The sequence below is a fragment of the Macrobrachium rosenbergii genome, chromosome 2 (genome assembly GCF_040412425.1).
Source record: "Macrobrachium rosenbergii isolate ZJJX-2024 chromosome 2, ASM4041242v1, whole genome shotgun sequence".
Classification (NCBI taxonomy): Eukaryota; Metazoa; Arthropoda; class Malacostraca; order Decapoda; family Palaemonidae; genus Macrobrachium; species Macrobrachium rosenbergii.
This window is the reverse complement of record NC_089742.1, coordinates 95,793,580-95,817,681: the sequence shown is the minus strand read 5'-3', so window position 1 is coordinate 95,817,681 and position 24,102 is coordinate 95,793,580. Positions and strand designations below refer to the sequence as shown.

Genomic DNA, 24,102 nt, shown 5'->3' with positions numbered 1-24,102 from the left:
AAACAACTGGAGTAGGAGCATGGCCGTGCTCTGTAACATGGACATGTTCTTCTGTACGGGCATGCCCAACCACCCAGAGGCAGAACTGGAACGCCTACTACAGGTCCCATCGGGATATCATGAGAAACATCCTCAGAACACCAGCGACAGGGCTCCTGGAACGAGAAGGGCTACCAACACAAACGTGGATCCCAGAACATGAGCCCCAGACTTCCTTAGGTGAATGTGAATGTGAAGAATGAGGAGGAGAGGGAGGGTGATGAGGATTCGAAGGTGTACAAAAACAGCTCTCCCCATGGATGTCAACAGAAACACGAGTCTTCTAACTAAACAGGAGCAAAGTCATCCTTCCTACGGATGTGGGCAGAGGGAGTTACTACTGAAGGCTTCTTCTTCACATTGCATAAAACCTCGACACCAGACTCACGGATGTCAGAAGGAGGAGAGGCACGGTCGTGATTTGAAGGAGATGAAGATACAACAGGTCTGAGATGCTTTCTACTAGGATAAGAGACAAAGTCTGTAGCTTACCATCGCCTGACAGGAGAAGGTGTGGCTTAAGAAGACGACAATTTAGGAAGAGATGGAGTCCTATGACATTTCATTTTCACAGTACACCCATAACTCTTACAAATAACGATGTCAACTCGATCAACTACTGCCTGAACCCGGAGTCGGGAGGAGGAGTGGAGGTTGGAGCAGTAGGAGGCAGGACAACACTCTGGGTAAAAACGAAGCAGTCAGCTGAGGGGAGGAAACAGCTGATGTACTAGGTAAGGGAGGGGGGAGGGAGCTGTTGGAAGGGGAACTGTTATAGCGGCTGACTCAGGCATGCGTGAAGTCAAGTAGTGGGACAACAGACCATCCTAGGTTGGTAACCCTAATAGGCCTAGAGAAGCCCAGAGACTAGCAATCTTCTGCACATCAGAAACTGAAAGGGTAGAACACGATGGCTGCACATCTACTCGTAAGGGGGAAGAATTACCCTCCCCCAAAGAGCAGGGGCAGCATTAGTAATGAAGTTTCCTGGGCCCTCTCCCAAAACTTCCATAAGTGAAGCTATAGAAGAGGGGGAAAGGGTAAAATCTTCCAGAGAAGACAAAACAACTGGAAGATTTGGTAAGGATGAGGCAGAACAAGAAGCATGTGATGCAGCCATTAAAGGAGGGAACCCCCTCCAAGATGGTGCTTCCAACTTCCTCTTATGCTGCTGCTTCTTGGCAAAGACCCTCCACTGCTCAGGAGGCCAAGAACGACATTCAGGGCATGGATTAGTGATATTACAATCATCAGTTCTACACTGGCTACACGTAGTGTTGGGGATCAATTTCAGCTGATGCCAAAACACAAGAGCAAGGATAGCCATCAATGCCAAGGAGCTTCCTCCGATGCCTGGAAGGACTGGCTGAAACTGGAAGCTGAGATGACTCTTGGAGTTGCATGATCACACACAAAAGCACAAAGCACAAAAACACAGAATTGCTCAAAAGTGCAAGCAAACAAAACACAGGCAAAGAAGAAAAAAACACCGACTTTGGAGAGACGAGCAAAGCACGTCTTCCTACGAGGTCGGTAAGAAGAAAACTAAGGTGTCACCATCTTGATTCACACACGATGGAGGTGACAGTTGCTGCCTAGGCCTATCAGCCTACCTTGTTGCCACCAATTCCTTGTGCGTTTTCCTTTTACCGGTTTCCAGCTGGCACTAGAAGAATTATCCATAAGTTAAGACCCAGGCCTCTTTTCCTATAATCATCTGTACGTTCTGCCAATACTATAATACAGTGTCACCTCAACATAAGAGAACTTACCAGAGGGGTTATACCCCTTTTATCAAATAATGAAATCTGCTAAGGAACAAAGATTGGTATGTAACCTACACAACAGGTTCTTCCATAGCTTATAGAATGGCAATTCCATTTAAAATATATAGTAGACTATCTTAACTGATATTTTGCAATTATCATTCAATTTAAAGTATATAGTTACTTATCATTCACATTCAAAAATTTATACTGTATACAAAATGAATGGCTTCTAACATTTTTATGTACCTGTATGTACTTATGCTTACAAGATGTGCAAGTATTGTATACAAAAATCATATATACCGTATATAAACAAAACACTTTCTTTTTAAACTTCATTAACCACAAATTCTTCATAAGAAAATTGGGCTCACAGTAAGACTGTAATGTTTCCTAATGTGCTGCACAAAGAGGAAAGCACTGGTCATGAATATGTGTGCTTGTTTACCATCCATCCTAAAAGGCACAGCCATAAAAATGTTGGTTAACATGAGCGCATTTGTTCCTTTGTTCACTCTCCATCCTCATGAGCACAAACAAGAAGACCTCAGTCAACTGTCCGATATCTTTATCATACTTAATGGATTTCTCTCTGGTAAGTACAAAATACTGATACTGTTACCAGACTCGGGTGAGACTGTTAATGAAATCCGTTAAGCTGAGGTTCATTATGTTGAGGTGCCACTATACTTCATAGGGTTATTTAAAGACTGAGAGAGTAACTGATCTCTCCAAATGATGGTCTGTCATTGTGAAACTGAAGCTTTTTGCCAAAAAATTTATTTATTGTTCAGAAATTTTTTCTTACTGCTTGTACTTTGCACTTTGTTACAGTAATGCACTTTGTAATTACATGGCGTTCCCTAATTTTCCCATGGACTCAGCCAAGGTACAAGACAAAAAGCTAAATTGTTAACAAGGCAATAGGGAATAAAGGTGCTTAAACAAACCTAGCTGTTAATACATGTGATAGTGAATGGAAATCCTTAAAAATCCACCTTTTAAGACAAGGCATTGTTCTTTAACTCAAGCAAACAACAGTTCCCTATACCTTGATCCAAACACCTTCTATATTAAGAATCTTTCTTATGACAGTCTTGGGTTAAGTGGTGTTGAACCATTTTCACTAAGTCTATGTCACTAAGTAAAGTAGCAGTTTTAACACAGCGTTAAATCATTTTTTTATAATATACTTAAAATCATTTATATAGAATACAAGGAAGATGAAGCATTATAAAAACTGTCATCCAGGATCTAAACACACATTTTATACACCAGTACATACCAGCCTTATCAAAATTTTCAAATCCTATGGAAATGTCACTGCCAAAAAATTAAACCATCAAAATCACCAATGCTTATATGCAAACATATTCTTTAAAAGAATTCATATTAAATTTCTCATATCAATTACCAACAAATAATTTATGTATCTTGTATTCCAATGTTATGTTATGGGTAAATGATTTGTTACATCAAAGCCAAAAAAAATCAGTATGTAATTGAAAAAGCAATAATTTGTCTATTGAGAAAATAGAGAGCTGCATATAGTATGATATAAAGTTACCATCTCTTAAAGTGAAATATTCTCATTACCACAACTTCCAATAAAACAATTACTGTTTTGCTGTGATCATTTTAGCAATTCCTTATAACAGTAAATACTAAAACAATTACGAAAGAACTAACACCTACAATTACCTTCATAAATATTTTATCCTTGGACTGCATCTTGTGATCAGCTCTGATGGAACACTGATTATTCACTTGTGAAAGCTGTAAAACATTCAACTATGACAGACAGTATTCTTTGAAAAACTACTGAAAAAGAATTGGCACCTTTCGGATTTCTAAAACAACTAGCAAAATGTCTAAAATAATAGCTTAAATATAATTCATGTAGTAAGAGAATCATGTATGATTGGTTAATGTCATAAGAAACAGTCAAGCATCGAAAACATAAAATGCAACATGAATTTACACACTTATCTTCAACTAAATCTAATAAAAAATGGGGGTTATAGAGACAAATGAGTGGACAGTTTGAAGGAAGCAAAAGAAAGAGAAAATAATTTTAATCAAAATGCACTTCTACTATAATCCAGAAGCTGTAAATGTCAGTTTAAACTTGAAAAAAAAAAGCTTAAGTTTTTTGTTCCTAGGATACAAACCATAGCTTTCATAAATGGAGTTCCTTACAAAGGGCACACTTAGTCACTGACTAATTAGAAAAACAAATTACTATCAGGCAAGCTTGTAAGTCATGCAACTTCAGACAGCCTACCTCGTCCATTGTGTGAATCAGCACATTTGCTACTGCTCAAACCCATGATGGGAAAGATGAGGACTGCAAGGGGCGACAGAGGGTTTCCTTTATAAAAGCTACAGTTTGTATCCTAGGAAAAATACAAGTTTATTTAAAAATTTGGTATTTGTCCCTACAAGAATACACACATATGCTTTCATAAATGGAGCTCACCCTTACGAGGGAGGTCAATCTCACAACTGCTAGAGCAGGTGGGCATGCTCCAGTGGTGCCACAGATGCCCAGAAAAGTACCCTCACTGTCTCAGGTCACTAACCTACACTTGAATCTTATCATCTCTCAGAAGAGGGGGTGTTTAAGGTACTCACCACTTCCCTTTGGTCTTCCCTCGGGTCACTGTTGACTTTTTGAGCAGAGCCCCATTCCAGGGGCTCAATGCACCAGGTCCCAGAGGTAGAGGGCTATGAACATGGATTTCCTCTTCCAGATGTTTGCCGCCTTCAGGAGGAAATGGTGTTCTTAGAGACCACCACCACCTTCTTTCTTTATTGACCAACAGCCTCCTACATGCTGGCCTGAGGAGTGCTGTCTTCTTCAGGGGCCTGACTGGACACAGCATTTTGCCCTTGTCATCCCTGACAAATTCTTTCAGGGAAAGGATTAAGAATCTCTCGAACTTCTGGTCTGGGACTGAGGGGTTCTGTATCTTAGCCACAAAGTCCAGGATGAACTCCAAGGACAAGGAGGCCCACCCCTCCGGGTGGGAGACATTGTAGGAAAGCCTCTGCAATTCTCCAACTTTTTTGGCTGAGGCAAGGGTTAGCAGGGCCACCATTTTCAAGGTGAGGTCCCTATCAAACACCTGCAGAGGCTAGTACAGGAGGCAGTGTAAGCTGGCAAGGACCTTCATGGCATCCCACTCCAGGGCTCTAATCTCCGTTTGGGACACTTCTTAAAACCTGACAATAGCGGATAACTTCCAAAAGTTGGACAGGCCAATGGCCCTTGGCCTTAAAACTTGAGCAAGGGCCACTCTGTAGCCCTTGACCACTACCTCCGCTGTTCTCCTGCCACAGGTAGATCAGGAAGTCCACCACAACTTCCACAGATGTCTTGAGAAGATCATGACCCCTCCTACAGCAACAAGCCAAGAACTCAGTCCACTTTCTCTGGCATATGTCGACGGAGGAGTGTCTGAAGGTGAGATGGCTGCAGCAGCCCCCTTTTAAAATCCCTTCTTTTAAAGAAGCTGCTGGACAACCTCCATCCATGAAGATGAAGGGAGGATACTGCCCAATGGTATCTTCTGTTCTGCTCCTGCACCAGAAAGGTGGGAATCTGTGGTCGTGCACTTGGGATGTCTGTAAGAAAATGCTGGTGGTCTGTGTACAACTCTACTTGGAACCACAGGGGAGCCACTAGCATTATCTGTAGGCCCTGGGATTGGAAGCTCCCACTGATTACCCTTCTCAACTGGCTGAATGGAGGGAAGGCACAGACATCCAGATTTTCCCACAGGTGCTCTATGGTCCAAGACTGGGGATCTGTACAGGAGAAGCTTTGCATTGCAGGTCATGGCAAAGTCATCGCTCCTTAGGCCACTCCCAAACTCCATCAGGATTTTTGCCACTTGGTGCCTATGACCTCATCTTTCCTGCTGAGCTGATCAGCGATGACATTTCTCTTGTCTGGGATGTACCTGGCCTTCAGTTCCAGTCCCAGGGTCATCAACCACTTGTGCATCCTCACCGGCAGATCGCACAGCTTTGGTAAGACCGTCCCTCCTCACTTGTTCACTTAGGCCACTAGCATTGTGTTGTTGCTCATGGTGACTGCCAAGTGGCCTGTTGGGTGATTCTGGAAGTGCTGGAGGCCAACCATACTGTTCTTATCTCCAGGAGGTTTATGTGCCCCTCCCTCTCTCTTGGGCCCCACATACCTGAAACACAATCATCATTGAGGTGTGTCCCAACCCTTTTGGAAGGCATCTAAGAATACTAGCATCTCAGAAAGCAGCCTTCTGAGTGGTACTCCCTGCTTGGAGGGGTCTCTCCACCATGCTAGGTCCTACTTCACCTTTTCAGCTGCCTTTAAGAGCTGGGACAGGTCCTTCTCCAGTAGTTGTCAGTTCTATTTCAGCTGCCACTGGAGGAAGCGGATGTGGGATCTGCCCCTGGGAACTAACTTCTAGAGGGAGACCAGGTGCCCCAGGAGGACCTACTACCAACTTGCTGGTTTCCTCTCCTGTGATGGGTAGGCTCTCACTGCCACAGTGTCTATCTGCATCCCAGAATATTTGATGATCCTTTTGGGGGACAGCTTTAACTCTGGCAGGTTGACCACCACTCCTAACTCTTAGCACAATGCCAGGATCTCATCCCTGGCTCTCCATGCCTTCGACAGGGCCAGGATTGGATTGTCATTATTATTACTATTATATTCAGTAGATGAAACCCATTCATATGGAACAAGCCTACAGGGGCCATTAACTTGAAATTAAAGCTTCCCATGAACATGTTGTTCAAAAGGAAGTAGTAAAAGGAAGTAGTAAGAGAAAGCACAGGCAGTCCTCAGTTATCGGCAGGGTTCCATTCTGAGGGTGTGATGATAACCGAAAATCACCGCTAACTGAAAATCGGTGATTCTCGCGCTTTTTCAGCAAGTTTCGGGGCTTATCGGCGCCGAAAAGCGCTGTCAGGTATGTATTGGTGCCAATACCCAATTATCAGCACCAATAAGTGGAAATCGGTGATTTTCAGCGCCAAAATTGCCAATTTTCGTCGCTAGACAGGTGCCATAAAACCGGATCGCCATTAACCGAGCCAGCTGTTAACTGAAGACTGGCCTGTAAAGGGAAACACAAAGAAGAGATCCACTTATTAAAAAGAAAAAAAAATTAATAAATTAATAGATAAAAATGTATTAAAATGCAAGGAGAATAGTACAGTATTAGGGTAGTAATGCATTGCAGCTTTGCTTAAACTCCTGAAGTTCCAATTGCATGACATCCTCTGGGAGGCTGTTCCACAGTCCAACGGTATGAAGAACAAAGGACCTCTGGAACTCTAAAGTTCAACAGCGAGGCACATTTACTGCATACTGGTGCTGCTGTTCTGCAAATCCGGTTGCTCTCGGCAGAATCAATTGTGAATGTGAAAGATCTCTGTTGGAATGCAACTTATGAAAAAGTGACAAACAAGAGACCACCAGTCGATGGTCCAAGTCATAACTGCTACCACCAAGAACCACTCTATCTAAAGGAGATAAATCTCTGGCAGAAGCAGACACCACACCAGAGAACAGTATTCAAGTAAAGGAAGTAAAAAAGACCTAAAACAGGTTGCACTAATTTTATCACTGTTATAAATATATGGGGCCTTACGAACAATACCTAACTTTCATGCAGTATTTGCTGAAATGCATCTAGGTAACGACTCAGCCATATGCCTCTCGAGTGGGCCAAGACAACAACAGCTGGAACTCTCTCATGACGATCTGGGGTGTTGTTGCCAGAATGAATCTGAGAGCCCTGAATTGGTAGGTTGCACCCTTAGAGATGAAATGAAGGTATTCTCTGGAACTCAAGTTGCTGGTTATGTGGAAGTAGGCATCCTGCACTTCTATTGAAACCATGAAGTTTCCTCCTCTGATCAATGCCAAGACCTACTGAGGTATCTCCATCAAGAATGGCATCTGTTGCCGAAAACTGTTCAGGGCTGAAAGGTCTACCACCATCATTGATGCTGCTGCTTCGATCTGCCAAGCGGGAACTGAGTAACACTAGAGGAAGGGAACCCTTGGGATGTTTCTTGCTAATACTCGTGGAGAGGTACAATGTTCTGGGAGATGGGATTTCAACTAGGATGATTCATGGCTGCGCAGCTCTCTTGAGTATCTGGTCCACCTCTCTGATCTGCTTCTGGTCCTCAAACAGCTCCTGGAGCAGGAATGTCTGTGTCAGCTGTCCAAACATCTCGCTGATCTACTGTGTTGCTCGCACGGACTTCTGGTGAAGGAACGGCTCCGTCTCCATGACCTGTTCTGTCTTCATGATCTACTCCTCAACGATCTGCTCCTATTCCTCTGTTAACACTAGCTTGATGCAGGGAGAAAGGCAGATGAATCTACAAAAACTATGGCGGGGGAGCAATCACTCATGCCACTCTGGTGCTGCTGCTGAACAACCCCTCTCCAGGCTCTGATACTTCAAAGGAGGGGAAGACGAGCAGTGGAGTCATATTGGGAATGTTTCTTGACCACTGTGGTGCCATCTTCCCCTTTGATTTCACATGATGGTAAAGAGGGTGGAAAGGGAGGCTGGGAAACTCCCTTGTCTCCCCACCACTGACGAGCTGCAGGGCAAGGATGGAAGGCTGGGGAATGTCACTTAACAATGCTACTAGCCTTGTATGGCCGTTCTTCACTAGAAAATCTAAAACCTTCTTTGTTGCTTGCGAGACATGCTCTTCGGCATGTTCTGAAAGAGCAGCAGTTGGAACTGCTGGGAGTGTTGCTAGAAGAGGTGGTTTCAGCAAAGGGGGAACTACAGGTGGTAAGGGAGAAGGGCTGAAAGTTGGTTTCCTTGACAAATTACTGCCCTTTTTATGACTTATGACATTTTCTCATACAAGGTCCACTGAGCAGTCTGCCACACTCATCATACGTGGCCTCTCGAAAATTCTTTCCCTTGACAGGAGATGCACAAAATATGTGGATCTACCTCTATCAGGGACATGAATTTGCTAAAAGGTTTTTCCCTTGCCCACACAATGCCTAACCTCCAAGGTAGCCATCAATTATGCACAGGGGCTCAAAGTAGTAGTACAGTATTAAAGTAGTTTAACCAGACCACTGAGCTGACTTTCAACTCTCATAGGGCTGGCCCAAAGGATGAGAATAAAATACCACAAAGGAACACATTCTCATACTGTAACACACACACACAATAAATACACTTACTCATGCTTCCACACTAAAAAGGTATATACAATTCATAATAGGTTAAGTAATATTTTTAAAATATTTAAATTTAAATTCAACAAATGCTATAAGGGTTTTCATGCTTTTATAATTTACTTAATTTTATATTTTATTATTTAAACCACAGTTCCTCAAAACCAACATAATCAGAACAACTGAAAATGTAAAAGATTCTGACAAAATTTTATTCATTGATTTATTTCCAAATGTTGACAGTAGCTGTTGGTCATACTTTGGACACTCGCACAATATAATGTCTGATCGTTATTATCGCCTGGCACTCTGAGCACTTGGGAGCTGGGCCACGAGGGCTGCTCATTAAGTGTCCATGTGTCAGATGAGTATGGCCTATTCTGAGATGTGTTAAGAATTACGTGTGCATGTCTCTCTCTCTCTCTCTCTGATATGATGTACTCCATTTTTCAACATTAGGTTTTATTTGTTTTAATTCATTATTTTCAGGTTCTTCATTCCATACACATTACCATTTATTTATGATACCCACCTTTGTGTGTATTACATAATCAGTAACAGGGATATTTACATTTGATCTTGTCATAAGGATTGCTTCTTTGGCTGCTTTATCTGCTTCTTCATTTCCTTTGATCCCTACATGTGCAGGGATCCAACATATTTCCACATTTTTTCCATTATTACATAAGTTATGGAGAAATAATTTAATTTGTTGTACAATATTATTTTTTTATTTGTAACTCTGAATAGCTTCTATAGTGCTTCTCGAGTCACTACATATCACAAAATTATTAAATGATGTTTTTTTTTTTCTATAGCTGACACAACTGCACACAATTCTGCTGTGAATATTGAAGCATTATTAGGTAGAGAGAATCGATAAGTTTTGTCTTGGGACACTGCAGCATATCCCACTCCGTGCTCTAATTTAGATCCATCTATATATATATTGCGTATTGTGGACCTTTTCAGTTTATATGCTGTAGTGTATGTTGTCTATGGTGTTCTTATATATATGAGTAACTTTGGATAAATATTTCAGGTGTGTACAATTTCTCATTTTATTCATTGTCCAGGGAGGTGATTTTACTATTAAAGGTACTTGTATATTTTATATTCAGAGATTCAAACAATCTTGTAGCTCTAATTGGGAAAGGTAGAGGATGGTTATTTATAAATACATCTCTTAATTCAAATAATTTTTTGTTAGGGAATCACTTGTCTGAATTCTTGAAGCACTTTTCACTGTTACTAGCTCTTTATGGAGAGACAGAGGTGGTTCACCACATTCAACTTGTAAAGATAATTTTGGTGATGATCTAAAAGCTCCTGACCATATTCAAAGGCCTTCATTATGAACAGGGTCTAACATTTTCAGCGCTGCATCAGATGCTGAGCCATACTTCACTTCCATAACCAATGATAGACAGAATTGTTGCTTTATACAGTACAGTAAGGGTATGTCTATCGGCTCCCCAAGTAGTGTTCGACAGTTTTTTAATTAGATTTAATGCTCTTTTACATTTTCATTCTACACGTTATGTGGGCTTTCCAGTTCGAGTATTGAATACTAATCCCAAAATTTTGCTCTTTAGCCAACTGGTATACTATGGTTTCTCATTTTCGAATCTTCTTCACCTTTTTTCACTTTTTATTTTTATAAAACATGATTGCTTAAGTTTCATCTATGGAAAATTTAAAGCCTACAGATGAGGCCCATCTATCTATTTTTACTATGCTTTTATTAATGATTCGTTCTGTATATTTCACTTGAGATGCTGAATAATATATGGCAAAATCATCCATATACAGGTTACTTTTAATTTCAATACGTAGATTATTACTGATATCATTTATTGCTAAAGTAAACAGTGTGCCACTAAGGACGCTTCTCTGTGGAACACCATTTTCAAGTGGAAATGTTCTTGACAGAACATCATCAATTCTCACCTGAAAACTGCGATACTGTATGTCAAAAAGTTTTGTATGAACTGAGGTAAATGTCCTTGGATGTTGTTTTGTAAAGCTTTTAATATAGCATACCTCCATGTAGTATCATATGCTTTTTCAATGTCAAAAAAGACAGCTACAGTAATTTGTTTTCGTTTAAAACCTCTACGTATATGGTCTTCTAAGTTAGAGAGAGAATCTAATGTAGATCTGTTACACTGTGTCCCAAACTGAGTGGGAGTCAAAATTTTATTTTCTCGACTGTGCCATGTTAGTCAAGCATTTACCATTTCTCTAACAATTCGCATAAGCAGCTTGTTAAAGAAACTGGTCTGTAATTACTTTCATTACTGGGATCCTTTTTAGGTTTGGGGATAGGAATTATAATAGCTTTGCTCCATTCATCCGGAAAAAAATTTCGAAGCCAAAAAGATTATAAAACTCTAATAAGTAAGACTTTGCCAAAGGTGCTAAGTGGCAGATCATCTCAAAACAAATACTGTCACCTCCAGGAGTAGATTTATTATTGTTCGCAAGAGCATACTCCAACTCTGACATATTAAGTTTTCTATTATAATATATATATCTTCTATTGTTTAAAAATTTGTTATAAATTCTATTTTATTTTTCTTTGTGTGGAAGTGTTCATCTAAATTTTTATTACTACTTACATCTGCTAAATTTTCTCCTATTATATTACTTATTTCTTTTGAATCAAGTGTTCCTTTCCCATCTTTTAATATGGCATGTCTAGGTGGTTTAGCACGGGTAACATCAATTTTCTTCATTTTTCCCATATTTTTTGAATGGGGGTATTATCAGAGAGATCTGATACGTATTTCCTCCATGAGATGATTCTTCCTTGAAGTACTTCTCTTTTAAATTTTGCAGATATTTTGTTACATAGAGGTTTTAATGTATCAATTTCTAATTATAATATTGTAATTTTTTGTAAAGTTCCTTCTAATATTGGCAATATTTTATTTATATTTTACTGAACTTTCTATTCAAATTATCTATCATCTTCCAATTTGGTGTTTTATTTTTATTAATTCTGTTAGTTTTTCAGACCAACATGAGACTGTGTGTTTTGTTGCAGCATTTTTAATGAAAACAAGAAATTTACAGTATTACTTTCATTATGTCTTTTAAATATTCAAATAGTGGGATATTCCTAGTGTGGAATTCATATTGTTCCCAGTCTGCTTTATAAATGTTATATTGAGAGGCATGCTTGGTGGGATTATTTTGTAATAATGAAATTAATATTGGGAAATGATCACTTGTACGTAAGTTATCAACTGCATTCCAATCCAATCTGTCTAGTATGTTTGTTGTATGCAGAGTTAAGTCGACTGAGGAAAATGTTCCATGTGTTTTAGAAAAATGTGCCGATTTCATTGTTATTTATACAGCATGTGTCATATTAATCTATGAATTCTTCTATTTCACTCCCTGCTCTATCTGAGTCTGTACAATTACAGTCCCACATCAGGTTGTGAGCATTAAAATCACCTAGTATTAAGGTAGGTTCCTTGGCATTAAGTAATTCTTTAAGTTTGTCAGTGTCGTAATTTTTATTAGATTGGTTGTATAAATTATAAATTACATAATTATTGTTTTTTATTCGAATTTTAATACCTGATATTTGCAAGTCAGCGATGTTTACAGGTATATTGTCATAAACTACTTTATGCACATATATGGCTGTACCTAAATTTTCTTCTTCTCACTGTTATCTTCAACTTCATTGTTTTGGATGTCTGTATCCATAGGTTTTACTATTATTTTAGGAGATAAAGGTATATTCTTAACTTGTTTTTGTTTTTTCTTCATATTCTTTGTCTTTGGTTTAACCGATGTTACTCTAATAATAGTTACTTCTGTAATAGTACAGGTTGACCATCACTAATCCAGCAATCAGTAGTCCGGAACAATCAGTAATCCGGCACAAATTTCGGCTAGAGTAATTTCTAATGTTTCCGCACTAATTTTCAAATTTCCCGGGTCGCTGCACTAACTTGCTCGCCGGCCGCTTCGATTTGGTGGCGCAGTGTGCTGCATCAACAAACTGGTAGCCTAGCCTACATTATACTGAACTCTCTTCACATAATTAACAGTATTATACAAACATCAACATAACGAATGTGCATCTTTTTCATGGATCTTTTAAAAAGTTATGCTTTACTACATTGTTTCCAATTGCGTATATTCTCATATTGCTTTTGTATTATAAATTGCGATCAATGTTTTGTTTTGGGAATCAGTATCGCAGTGTTTATTTCACCGCATTTAACTAAGTTGAAAGCGCTTTTCTTGCTTCTAGTTAGCGTAAATGAATATGGATACTTTATTTATTTGGGACACGGATATTTTTCGTTATACGAAGTGTTTTTAAGTTGTAAAATTAATTTAGCTATTTTTTTCGTTAATATATGACGTTCGCGAGAATCGCGGTTGGCCATTCTGGGGGCATGTTTGTTTTGTGTAAAAAAAATCAAGATTCCGTTCGCTATTTTCTCTTGATTTCATCATAATACGAGTTTTACGTATTTATCTTTTATCGGCTTGAAAACAGTAATAATTTGTATTCTTTCATGCCCGGTAGTTTTGATTAAAATACATTCTCTTCAGTTTTATTTACGGTCGAGTTTCATCCATGTTGCTGATGCACGATAATTTATAGTCATTAGCAGCTTGAACATTGTTTTCTCAGCTTCAGCTACAACTTACAGCTTAAAGTTACTGTAGCCGTATATTTCCTTGCCGATCTTTTCTCCAAAGCGAATAAGGGTAGTGTGTAAAAAATATATCAGTACTATTGTACCGTACTTAACGTCATTTGTAACATAACTACAGTAACTGTGTATTACCGTACAATGGTTGAAATACAAGCAAAACAGTTGTTATCCGATACGATTATTAGCAAAACAACAGTTTCCCGTTCGGTTGTTTATGGCTGTATGCATTTACGCAAGAGTATAACGTTACTAACAATACTTTTATCATTCTCTTTTACTTTTTTAACTAGCAGATGGAATAAAGAGATGGAGGAAAAGAAGTTTTTCTATTGTAAGTTGGTCTCTCTCGCTGCCTGACTGTACCTGCTGCCTGCGCCTGCGCGAAATCTAAAAATATTTCCTAAATATTTTCGTACCGGTATTAATTGCTAACCCCATCGTAAACTTAAAATATCGTAAGTCGAATTATCGTAACTCGAGCACTACCTGTATTCGATAATTGTCTTTTCTTTATTAACCAACTTGTACTGATTTATGGGATATTTTAATTTTAAGATGAGGTGCTTAGCTACTGGGTTTCGTGTATTCTAGCCTAATAAATGGCTAATCTGGAAAAATGGATAATCCGGTACCCTCCAGGTCCCAATGATGCCGGATTAGTGATGGTCAGCCTGTAGCACCTTCTTGTGTTCCTATTTGCATTTTCTCCAAATGTCTCTTTTTACCTTTGATGTCCAGTCCTTCACAACTTTTCTCTGTTACTTCTGTAGTAGTATCTTCTTGTGTTTCTATTCGCATTCTCTCCAAAGGTCTCTTTTTACCTTTGATGTCCAGTCCTTCACAACTTTCCTCTGTTACTTTGATGTATCTTCTTGTCCTATTCAACTTTCCAAAGGTCTTTTTATCTTGATGTCCAGTTACTTTCCTCTGTTAGTAGTATATCTTCTTGTGTTCCTATTTCTCTCCAAAGGTCTCTTTTACCTTTGATGTCCAGTCTCCAAACTTTCCTCTGGTCTCTTTTCTTTTTATCTTTGATGTCCAGTCCTTCACAACTTTCCTCTGTTACTTCTGTAGTAATATTGTGTTCCTATTTGCATTCTCTCCAAAGGTCTCTTTTTATCTTTAATTTCCAGTCCTTCACAACTTTCCTCTGTTACCTCTGTAGTAGTAGCTTCTTGTGTTCCTATTCGCATTCTCTCCAAAGGTCTCTTTTTATCTTTGATGTCCAGTCCTTCACAACTTTCCTCTGTTACTTCTGTAGTAATATTGTGTTCCTCTTTGCATTCTCTCCAAAGGTCTCTTTTTATCTTTAATTTCCAGTCCTTCACAACTTTCCTCTGTTACTTCTGTAGTAGTAGCTTCTTGTGTTCCTATTTGCATTAACATTTCAAAGGAATTTGATAAAATGTTATCCATACCCTTTGTGCCCATTTCTTGATTCTTTACCATACTAGTTTTTTCTGTAAAGCATTAATTTCTTGAGATTTATTTAGCTGTATTTTATTACTTCTATCTGTATGTGTTTTTGTTTCATCATTGGTTTTTGTTATTGAAGAATCTGGAAGTTTCTTAGCAGGATCTTGAATTCCTCTCACTTTCAATTCTAATTTAGCCTCTTTTATAGACATCCCTGTTCTGTCTTGCAACAATTTTAATTCTGTATTGTATATGTAATTAATGCATTCTTTGGACCTTGCATGATGATTCTGCCCACAGTTTATACACTCTGGTTCATTGCACTTCCATTGTGTGGTATGTTCAGTAGATCCACAGTAAGTGCACACCGGTTCATTTCTACAATTTTTCTTTCTGTGCCCATACTTCAATTTTGATACTGCAGTGGCTTTGGGACATACCGTCTTAACTCTCTGTTTTGGCCTAAAATATTTATTTTTTGAGGTAGATCTTCACTCTCAAATTTTATTTTTGCCATTTTTAATATTTATTACTTTTTTTGCTTGGTACAACATATACCTCATAATCCTGGACCTTGGGGTATCTCTTTTTGAGAGTCTAATAGCACTTTCTTTTCGATTGGTTCTTTGTTATTTTCAGGAAGTATGATGGCACACTGAGTGCTGTTCATGGTATCGTGTTCTTCCACTTCTACTTTAATGTTATTTATATTTTTCAGAGACAAATAGTCACCAGACTGACTTTCTGTTGTGGCTTCTAAAAGCCAAGTCTTCTCCTTTATTTGTCTGACTGACATTTCTGCCATTGGTTTCAATTTAATAGATAATTTTCTAATTTTAAGGCTGAAATATTTTGGTCAGCTTCCATGGTCAGGAATCTTGACCAACTTCCACTCCCAAAGAGGGAGTCAAAGTGAGTCAAGGTTGGGTCAAGACGATATTTACTTTTGGGCTTTTTCCGCACTGGAGCATATGGTTCCAGTGTAATTACACTACTGTAGTATGTTTCTTGGATTTTTCCAAACAAAGGTTGTCAGAGATGGTTCCAGCGGTTGTCAACTGTGCTGAGACTGTAACATCAAAAGGACCAGGGGTACTTAAACCCTTTTGGTCACCATTCATAAAAAAAAAAAAACGGAAAACCTTAAAAAGATATCATCAGCCTTTCATGGAGTTTATTCTTCCACCAATGGCACAAGTGAGAACTGACTCCAAAATGTCCGCTCTCTACCTTACCCCACAGAGGATGGCACAACTTGATTACAGTGGTCCAAGTGTAAGCCAAACCTGCTTGTTAGGACAGAGTATTACAAGAATACAATCATCCCAACCCTAATCACATCATAGGCAAACCAGATAGAATGCCAAGAGTCCCATCCCTAGAACTAGACACCCCTGGAATCCGTGGTCCAGCCCTAAAGAATAATTCTGCCCTTGAAATATCAATCTGATATCTCTCAAGTCCGAATATTATCGGGTAGTTGATGGTCATACCACAGTTCCCATTATTTAGCTTTAGATATAAACCCAATCCCAGGTCAGATCTTTTCTTATTTAACAGGTCCAATAAATTTTAGCGAAAGTGGGAAATTCCACAAAAATTAATCCAAACAAATCTATAATGGTAAATGGAACACTTGGATTCAAACCAAGGAACAAATTCCTGGGGTTCAAGAGACCCCTTACCACGTCAAGGTGGTCCCAAGTCAAGGGGGAGAGGGGCTCAAAGAAACGTGGTAAACAAACCACACACAACAGACAAAAGAAGTCAACCACATGGCTCACACACCACGAACAAAGGGGGCCCACACAGACTATGATCTCGGCCCTTCAAAATCTCTAAAAAATGCTAAGTACCTGGCTACAGGAGGAACAATAGCAAGGGAGGGCAACAACCTTCAACCTTGCAGCAGTAACACAGAAAAATCACACACTTGCAGCACTCACAAAGGAAGAAAAGATCACACTCTTGTGGCACTCAGAGGAAAAATCTCTCAGAAGCACATAATGGGAGAACACACAGTGCGACCACTTGTGAACGTGGCTAATAACACAGTGGATGAGGTAGGCTGTCTCAGGTCACATAACTCACAGGCCTACCTGACAGGATTTTGTTTTTCTAGTTAGTCAGTGACAGCTGAAGTGCACCTTGCACGAGAAAATTCCATTTACGAAAACACAGGTTTATATTTCCATAGGAACAAGTACCTTACGAGGGATAATCTCTCCATGCATTCTAGTGGAAATGCAGCTTCGGGACCACTTATTTTAGCTTTAAATTAAAGTGAATATGTAACTGTAAAATTACTTACTGGAATAGGCAAGGTTAAAGGTATACTGTAGTTATAACCAAATGCACAAGCACATCACCTGCTACAACAGTAGTTACTGAATATCAAAAATATGCAAAAAAGACAAGAACCTTAAATTGAATTTTAAATAAATTTCATGCCTCATATACAAACCACTCCTTCAACATATGGTCATACTTTTCAGTAAGTGGCAAAGTGAGCCATTAAAACAAAGAAACATGAGTGATCCTCATGTAAGGGATGGCGCTCACATTTTTCAACTTCATAATTAGCCCACTCAAACAAAAACATACTTGTTCAATCAGTTTGGGAAGTAGGGAGGAAGGACCTATTTGTGCAATTATTTATACCTATATGACATTTGCATTAACATTCTAAAAATTCTACTGGAAAGGTTGTATTTATAAAAGAAAGAAATTCACTCGAACTGGTCCAAAATGTAGTTGCTCCATGTAAAATCTAACCAAATGACTTTCCTATGACAACCCCATCTAACGAAGGCATGAGTACTAAACAGCTATAAAGAAGTTTGTAATGAATTGACGACCTCAATAAATACATCATAAGTATTTATTAGGAAAGGTAAAATATTTGCATTTCGAAAAGTGATATAGAGGTGAAAAGATTGATCATGGAATTTGTCATGTGAAAAGAGAGGACAACTACAGTTGGTGAAAAGTGTGCTTCATTCTGAAGTGTCAAGATGAAGATAGAGAGGATGACCTCAAAAGAATTGTATGGGAAGGGGCTTATGTGCATGACTTGGAACCATGCACAAAAGATGAGAATGCAAGGTGTAATGTAGAGAATTCTACACACTGCTATTGAGCATTGTGTGTGGGTGTAGCCTCAGAAACCTTAGCAATTTAATTGCTGAAAGTGACCAGGTGTTTGGCTGTATTTTTTTTAAAGTACACCATGGGCTACCAAAAAAGGTCATGGGCAATGTCAAATATAAAACTTCAAAAATATTTGGTTCCAATAATGTTATTCTTCTAACATTGTTCCCTTGCAAAAAATATATATATACTGAATTATATAAGGCTTCTTGTATGCTAATGCTCAATTTCCTTTCTTTCTTCAATAATCAGTAAAGTACCTAGGCCAACATTTCATTACAAAAAAAAAGTTGAGGTGAACTTCGGAGATCATCAATATTTTAAAGGATATCAATTTTTCAAAAGTGCTTGAGTCAAAATATCATGCAATATGCAAGAGATTACCAGCAGAAACTATAAGATAATTGAAGTTATCAAAGTACCTGCTATATCAGACAACACTATCCCAAAACCTCCCACCAGAATCTTGTTCCATACAAAAGGATAATCTTTTGTCTTTAGAAATGAAGCTGAAAACCTAACACCATTATCAATATATGTTCTGCCGACATAACACAGCAATACCTCTCCTATGAGTGTGACACTTTGCAGGAAATTGTTATTGATGCAGCAAAAATGTTAGAAGATGGAAAAATGCTTTTACAAATGGGAGAAATGATATTTTCATTATAAAATTAAGTTTCAGTTAAACTTACCCAGTAATTACATAGCTATTGTTTCTACTTGCGCGGGAGCCTTTTAAAAGTCTGCGGAGCACTTCTGTTGTTTTTGTGTAGGTGACTAGCCCTCCCAACTATTGGAGCACTCAGGAAGCCACCAGCAGATAAGCTCAATTTTGTTTGTGCCCTTATGTCCATAAGAGGGGAGGAGGGTGGGCACCGATTCTGTAATTACTTGGTAAGTATATAGAAACTTAATTTTATTATGAAAATATTTTCATATGAGTAACTTACCAAATAATTATATAGCTGAATCCCACATTGAATGGAGGTGGGATACATGGACATATTGTACTCTAAAACATTAAAGCATGGTAATGACTTTGAAATGGAAAAATTCGCCTCTACTTCAGTGGAAGCTTTGCAGTGGAGGATAGGCCCGATGTCTAGCAAAGCATATAAAAGTTCCTTGCCATGGGAGTAGTACCAAATAAAAAAAACTCCAAACAGCACTGCCACCTACTCTGAAAACACCACAACCCATCCACTAAGACTGGTGGGTATTCCAGGTACACTGTACCCCAGGCTCCCTAACAACTCGAAACCACACACCAAGGCAAAATGATAGGAGAAAAAGAGTGCTTCCTATGAAACCTCACCCAATACCATGCCATCCACCGATAACAGCCCCATGGTAGTGCAATTATCAAACACAGTTTCCACCGCCTTTAATAGTGTGATGCGAAAACAGACTTGCATTTCCAGTAGGATGACTGGAGAATGGATGATAGGGACATACTGTGCCTGAAAGCTAACGAGGTAGCTACTGCCCTGACGTCATGAGCTTTCACTTTAAAAGTAGGAAAAATGTCCTCCTGAATCTGTAAATGTATCTCAGAAATTAACTCCCTCAGGAAGAACAACAATGCGTTCTTAGTAAGAGGATGCGACGGGTTCTCAACTGAGCACCAGGGGTTACTGGATGGACCCCCTGATCTTGTCAGTCCTGTTCAGGTAATACCTCAGAGCTCTGACAGGACAAAGCACTCTCTCTTCTTCCTCCTCAGAGCCAAGGATTTCCATTATTCTCAATGGTAAAAAAACGAGGCCAGGGCTTGGACAGGTCCTTGTTCTTGGCTAAAAACCTAGGGTAAAGGAGCAAACTGTGTCTCCTTGGGAAAAACCTGTAATCTCACTAATACATTTAGCAATGGCTAAAGCAACAAAGAATGGTGTCTTACAAGTGAGATTCCTTAGAGAAGCGGAACAAAGGGGTTCAAAGATGGGATCTGTTAGCCACTTCAATACTTCCCCTGCTTGGACGTATCGAGGGACTTGATGAGGTCGTTAAGATCCGAGTTAGACGAAAGATCCAGGCCTCTATGTTTAAAAACTGAGCTAAGCATAGCTTAATACCCAATGATGGTGGAAGAAGATAAATTTCCAGAGCTCCTCAGATATAGGAGGAAACCAGCAATCTGAGTTATAGATGTCTCAGAAGAGACATTATGGTTGATGCACTATCCATGGACAGCCCACTTAGCATGGCAGACGAGACTAGAAGACTCCTGCATTGTACAATAGCCTCTGCAGCTCCCTTTGAAAAACCTCTCTCTCTGGCAAGCTCGCTCTGAGCGGAGAGCCCTTGCAGTTTTTGGGGCAGAAGTCTTGGGAAATTCACCAATAACAGTAGAAGGTTTGGGAATCAATGCTTCAGGGGCCAAAACAGAGCTATGAGGGTCATAGTTACGTTGTGACTAGTTTGACATTTGTTTATCACCTCCCTGACCATGCTGAAAGGGGGGAGGGGGGGAAGGCGTAAAGCTCCAGATTGGACCAGTCTTGCAACATGGCGTCTGTTGCCCGTGCATGAGGATCTGGGGCTGGAGAGCAAAAGGGAGGAAGTCAATGGTTTCTGGAGGTGGCAAACAGGTCTAAGGTTGGTTTGCCCCATAGTTTCCAAAGATCCAGACAAACCAGGGGATCCAGGGTCCAATTAGTGGGAAGGACCTGTTTCCAACAGCTCAGCTCGTCTGCCAAGACACTTAATTTCCCCTGGATAAACCGGGTGACCAGTGTCACTTGATTTTGATCTGTCCACAAGAGTAGATCTCTTGCTGCTGGCGAAGAGAGAATGAGTGAGTGCCACCTTGTTTCTGGATAAAGGCTAAGGATGTGGTATTGTACGCTTGGACTACTACAGGCAGTCCCTAGTTATTGGCGGGCTCAGTTATTGGCAATCGGGTTTTATGGGGCTTGTCTAGCGACGAAAATCAGCAACTTTCGGCATCGAAAATCGCCGATTTCTGCTTATCGGAGCCGATAATTGGGTACTGGCACCAATACATACCAAACAGAGATGCCAATAACCAAAATTCAGTGATTTTCTGCGCTTTTCGGTGCTGATAAATGCCGGAAATCGCCGAAAATTGCTGATTTTCAGTTATCGCCGTGCAGTCAGAACGGAAGCCCTGCTCATAACCAGGGACTGCCTGTACTGGCTTGTAGCAGACCATGGTCAAGAAATAATGAAGGCCTAGATGAACCGCCTTCAGTTCTCTGACATTTATATGTAGACTTTGTTACTCTGGGGTCCACGTACAGGATACCTCCTGATTCCCAGTAGGGCTCCCCAGCCTGCCCCTGAGGTGTCTGAACACGTTTGATGGGGATTGAAGCAGCCAGTCGCCCAGATACAGACTGTGTGGTTTGTCTCCATCTTGAATTTCGTCTTCCGGACAAAGCAATTGAGGGAATTACATCTAGGATTGGCCTCCAGGCCCCCCAAAGCTTTTGGCACCACAAAGACACAGTTGTAGAAGGAATCTGTGTGGGTGTTCTCGACTTGCTCTATGGCCCTCTTTTGGATGAGGGAGGACAACAACTTCAGAATGGCCAAATGTCTCTCTGAGCCTTTTGAGTCAGCCAATAATGTGATGGGAGAGGTGAGTAATAGGGGGGGGCTCTTTAGAAACAGAATGACACAGCCATCCTTCAGAACCTTGATGACCCACGGCTCTGCTCCTCTGCTCATCTACTTCTCCCAAAAATTGTTGAAGTCTGGCTCCTACTGGTGTATGAAGGACTTCCATCTTTCTTTTTGGACACTATCTTGGCTAGGCCCCTCTTGATGGTCCCGGTCATGAAATGGACAACGCTGTGGGTCCTAGACTGCGACCTAGGCCTACTTCCACGAAAGGGCTGCTGCTGGAGTGGAGAGAACATCTCAGGAGCAAGGTAAGTCGAATCCTTAGAAACGTTTGGAGGACTGCGACAACAAATCCTGCATGGACTTATTTTGCAAATCAGAAGCAATCTGCCTAACCATGTCCTGAGGGCAGAGGTGGTGTTGGTCCAGAGGCGAAAACAACAGGGCCAACTTCTGTGTCTGAGTGACTCCTTTAGTGGTAAAGGAGCGCCAGAGCTCTTCCTCAACGCACCATGAGAAAAATGGGAGGGAAGCTCTAAAGAGCCACCCTAATGGCTTTGTCCACACAAGACATGGCTCCCAGCCAGTCCGAGGTGATATTGGATGAAAAAACTTGACAGTCTTCAATCTTCTTGGCCAGTGGCCCCACTGTCCAGTCAAGGAAACTAATACTTCAAACACCTTGAACAAATCTTTGACAAGGTGGTCTAGGTCTGCCGACAAAAACATGATCTTAATCGAAGAAAATGCAGAACGTCGAGAAGAGTCGATGAGACAAGAGAAGTCCCCTTGGGAGGAGGCAATGTCTCCCAAAGGAGCTTCCCAGTGACTTAAGACAAATATCTCCCTCAAACAAGGCATGAGGGAGGAAAGGTGAAGGAAGCTTTTCCTTGTTCCCTTTTAGCTGAAAGCCAATCTTCAATCTCTTGAGAGCCTTCTTGGAAGACGAAGAGAGCACCATCTTGGGGAGCCTAGTCCTGTCGTCCGGATGAGACCTCATCAAAAAGGTTGAGCCAGGCAAGACTGGGGCAAAAAAGGTGGTAAAATTTGCCAACAGATAGTGCAGAAGAGCTGCACAGGCTGACAGAGGAGCAGGATCTTGATTGCCTTCCTCCTCTGCTGAGGAGACCAGGGACAGGGTAGCCTCAAGGGAAGTCTTGGAAGCAGAGGGAGCTTTCTTCAGCAAGCTCATAATCTCAGCCAACTGCTGCTTAATGGGAACCAATGAAGGCTCATCTTGGACTAAAGGTGAAGGCGACTGAAGAGAAGCAATACATCTGGGAGCAGGTGCTTGGTGCTCAGAGGAGGGTGACATGTACTAAAGAGTTGACCCCAGGAGCTCAGGAACTGGCGTCAGGCGCTCAGAAAGTGGCGCCAAATGCTCGAGAGGAGACAGGTGTTTCGACACTGACGTGAGGTGCCTGAGAGAGTTCGCTGGGTGCTTATGGGCCAGGTGTGGGCGCTCAGCAGTTGGCCGTTTGGGACAGAAGGCCTCTGGACTGTCTCATGTGGAAGGATGATGGAACAGGGCCAGGATAGAAGGGTCCACATCAACTAAATGAAGGTTGTAGGCTAAAACTGGCCTTCTTAGACTGCTTAACAGGAAGCAGATCATAAGGGCGACCAACATAATCTGAATGACGCATAAGAGGATGTGACGAATATATAAATCGTTTGTGGTGCCTCCTGTCCGCACTGGAATCATCAGAACTAGAACACACTTGGTAGATATCAAATGACACGCCTTTCCAATGGCTGTCCATTGATACCTGGAAACATGCAACAGGCTCGACTGAGAGGGTGACTTTTTCGGCGAACGCTCTATCCATCACTAATTTCAGAGACATACCTAACTCTGCCACTGTGTTCACTACCAAATTACAGTAAACCCCCCTGTATGCGCGGTCTCACCTATTTGCGGATTTTTCTGTGGAACGTATCTACCCATTATTCGCGGAAAATTCACCTATTCGCGGTATTTTTCACTGAGAAATATTCACTAATTACTGTATTTTCATCACTAAATGCACTTTTTGTGATAAAACTATTAAAATACTCAGGTATAGGCATTTTTAGAGGGTTTTTTGTTTAAACTATCAAAATAGGCAGTTCTAAGTGTTTTTAGAGGGGGTTTTAACTATTCACAAATTTTAGCTACAGTATTTGCGGGGGGGTTGCAGTACGCATCCCCCGCGAATTTGGGGGGTTTACTGTAATCTTCAGATCAAAC

The 24,102-nt window shown here is 40.4% G+C and overlaps 1 protein-coding gene across 4 annotated transcripts in view; it reads right to left on the bottom strand.

Annotated features, from left to right (window-relative positions):
* Window positions 1–24,102, bottom strand: part of LOC136849218 (uncharacterized) — a 760,295-nt gene that overhangs the window by 674,731 nt on the left and 61,462 nt on the right. For all 4 annotated transcript variants that reach the window (XM_067122421.1, XM_067122439.1, XM_067122450.1 and 1 more), the window contains exon 2: window positions 3,510–3,584. In XM_067122421.1, coding sequence (XP_066978522.1) covers window positions 3,510–3,584 — 75 coding nt within the window. The remainder of the gene's footprint in view (window positions 1–3,509; window positions 3,585–24,102) is intronic.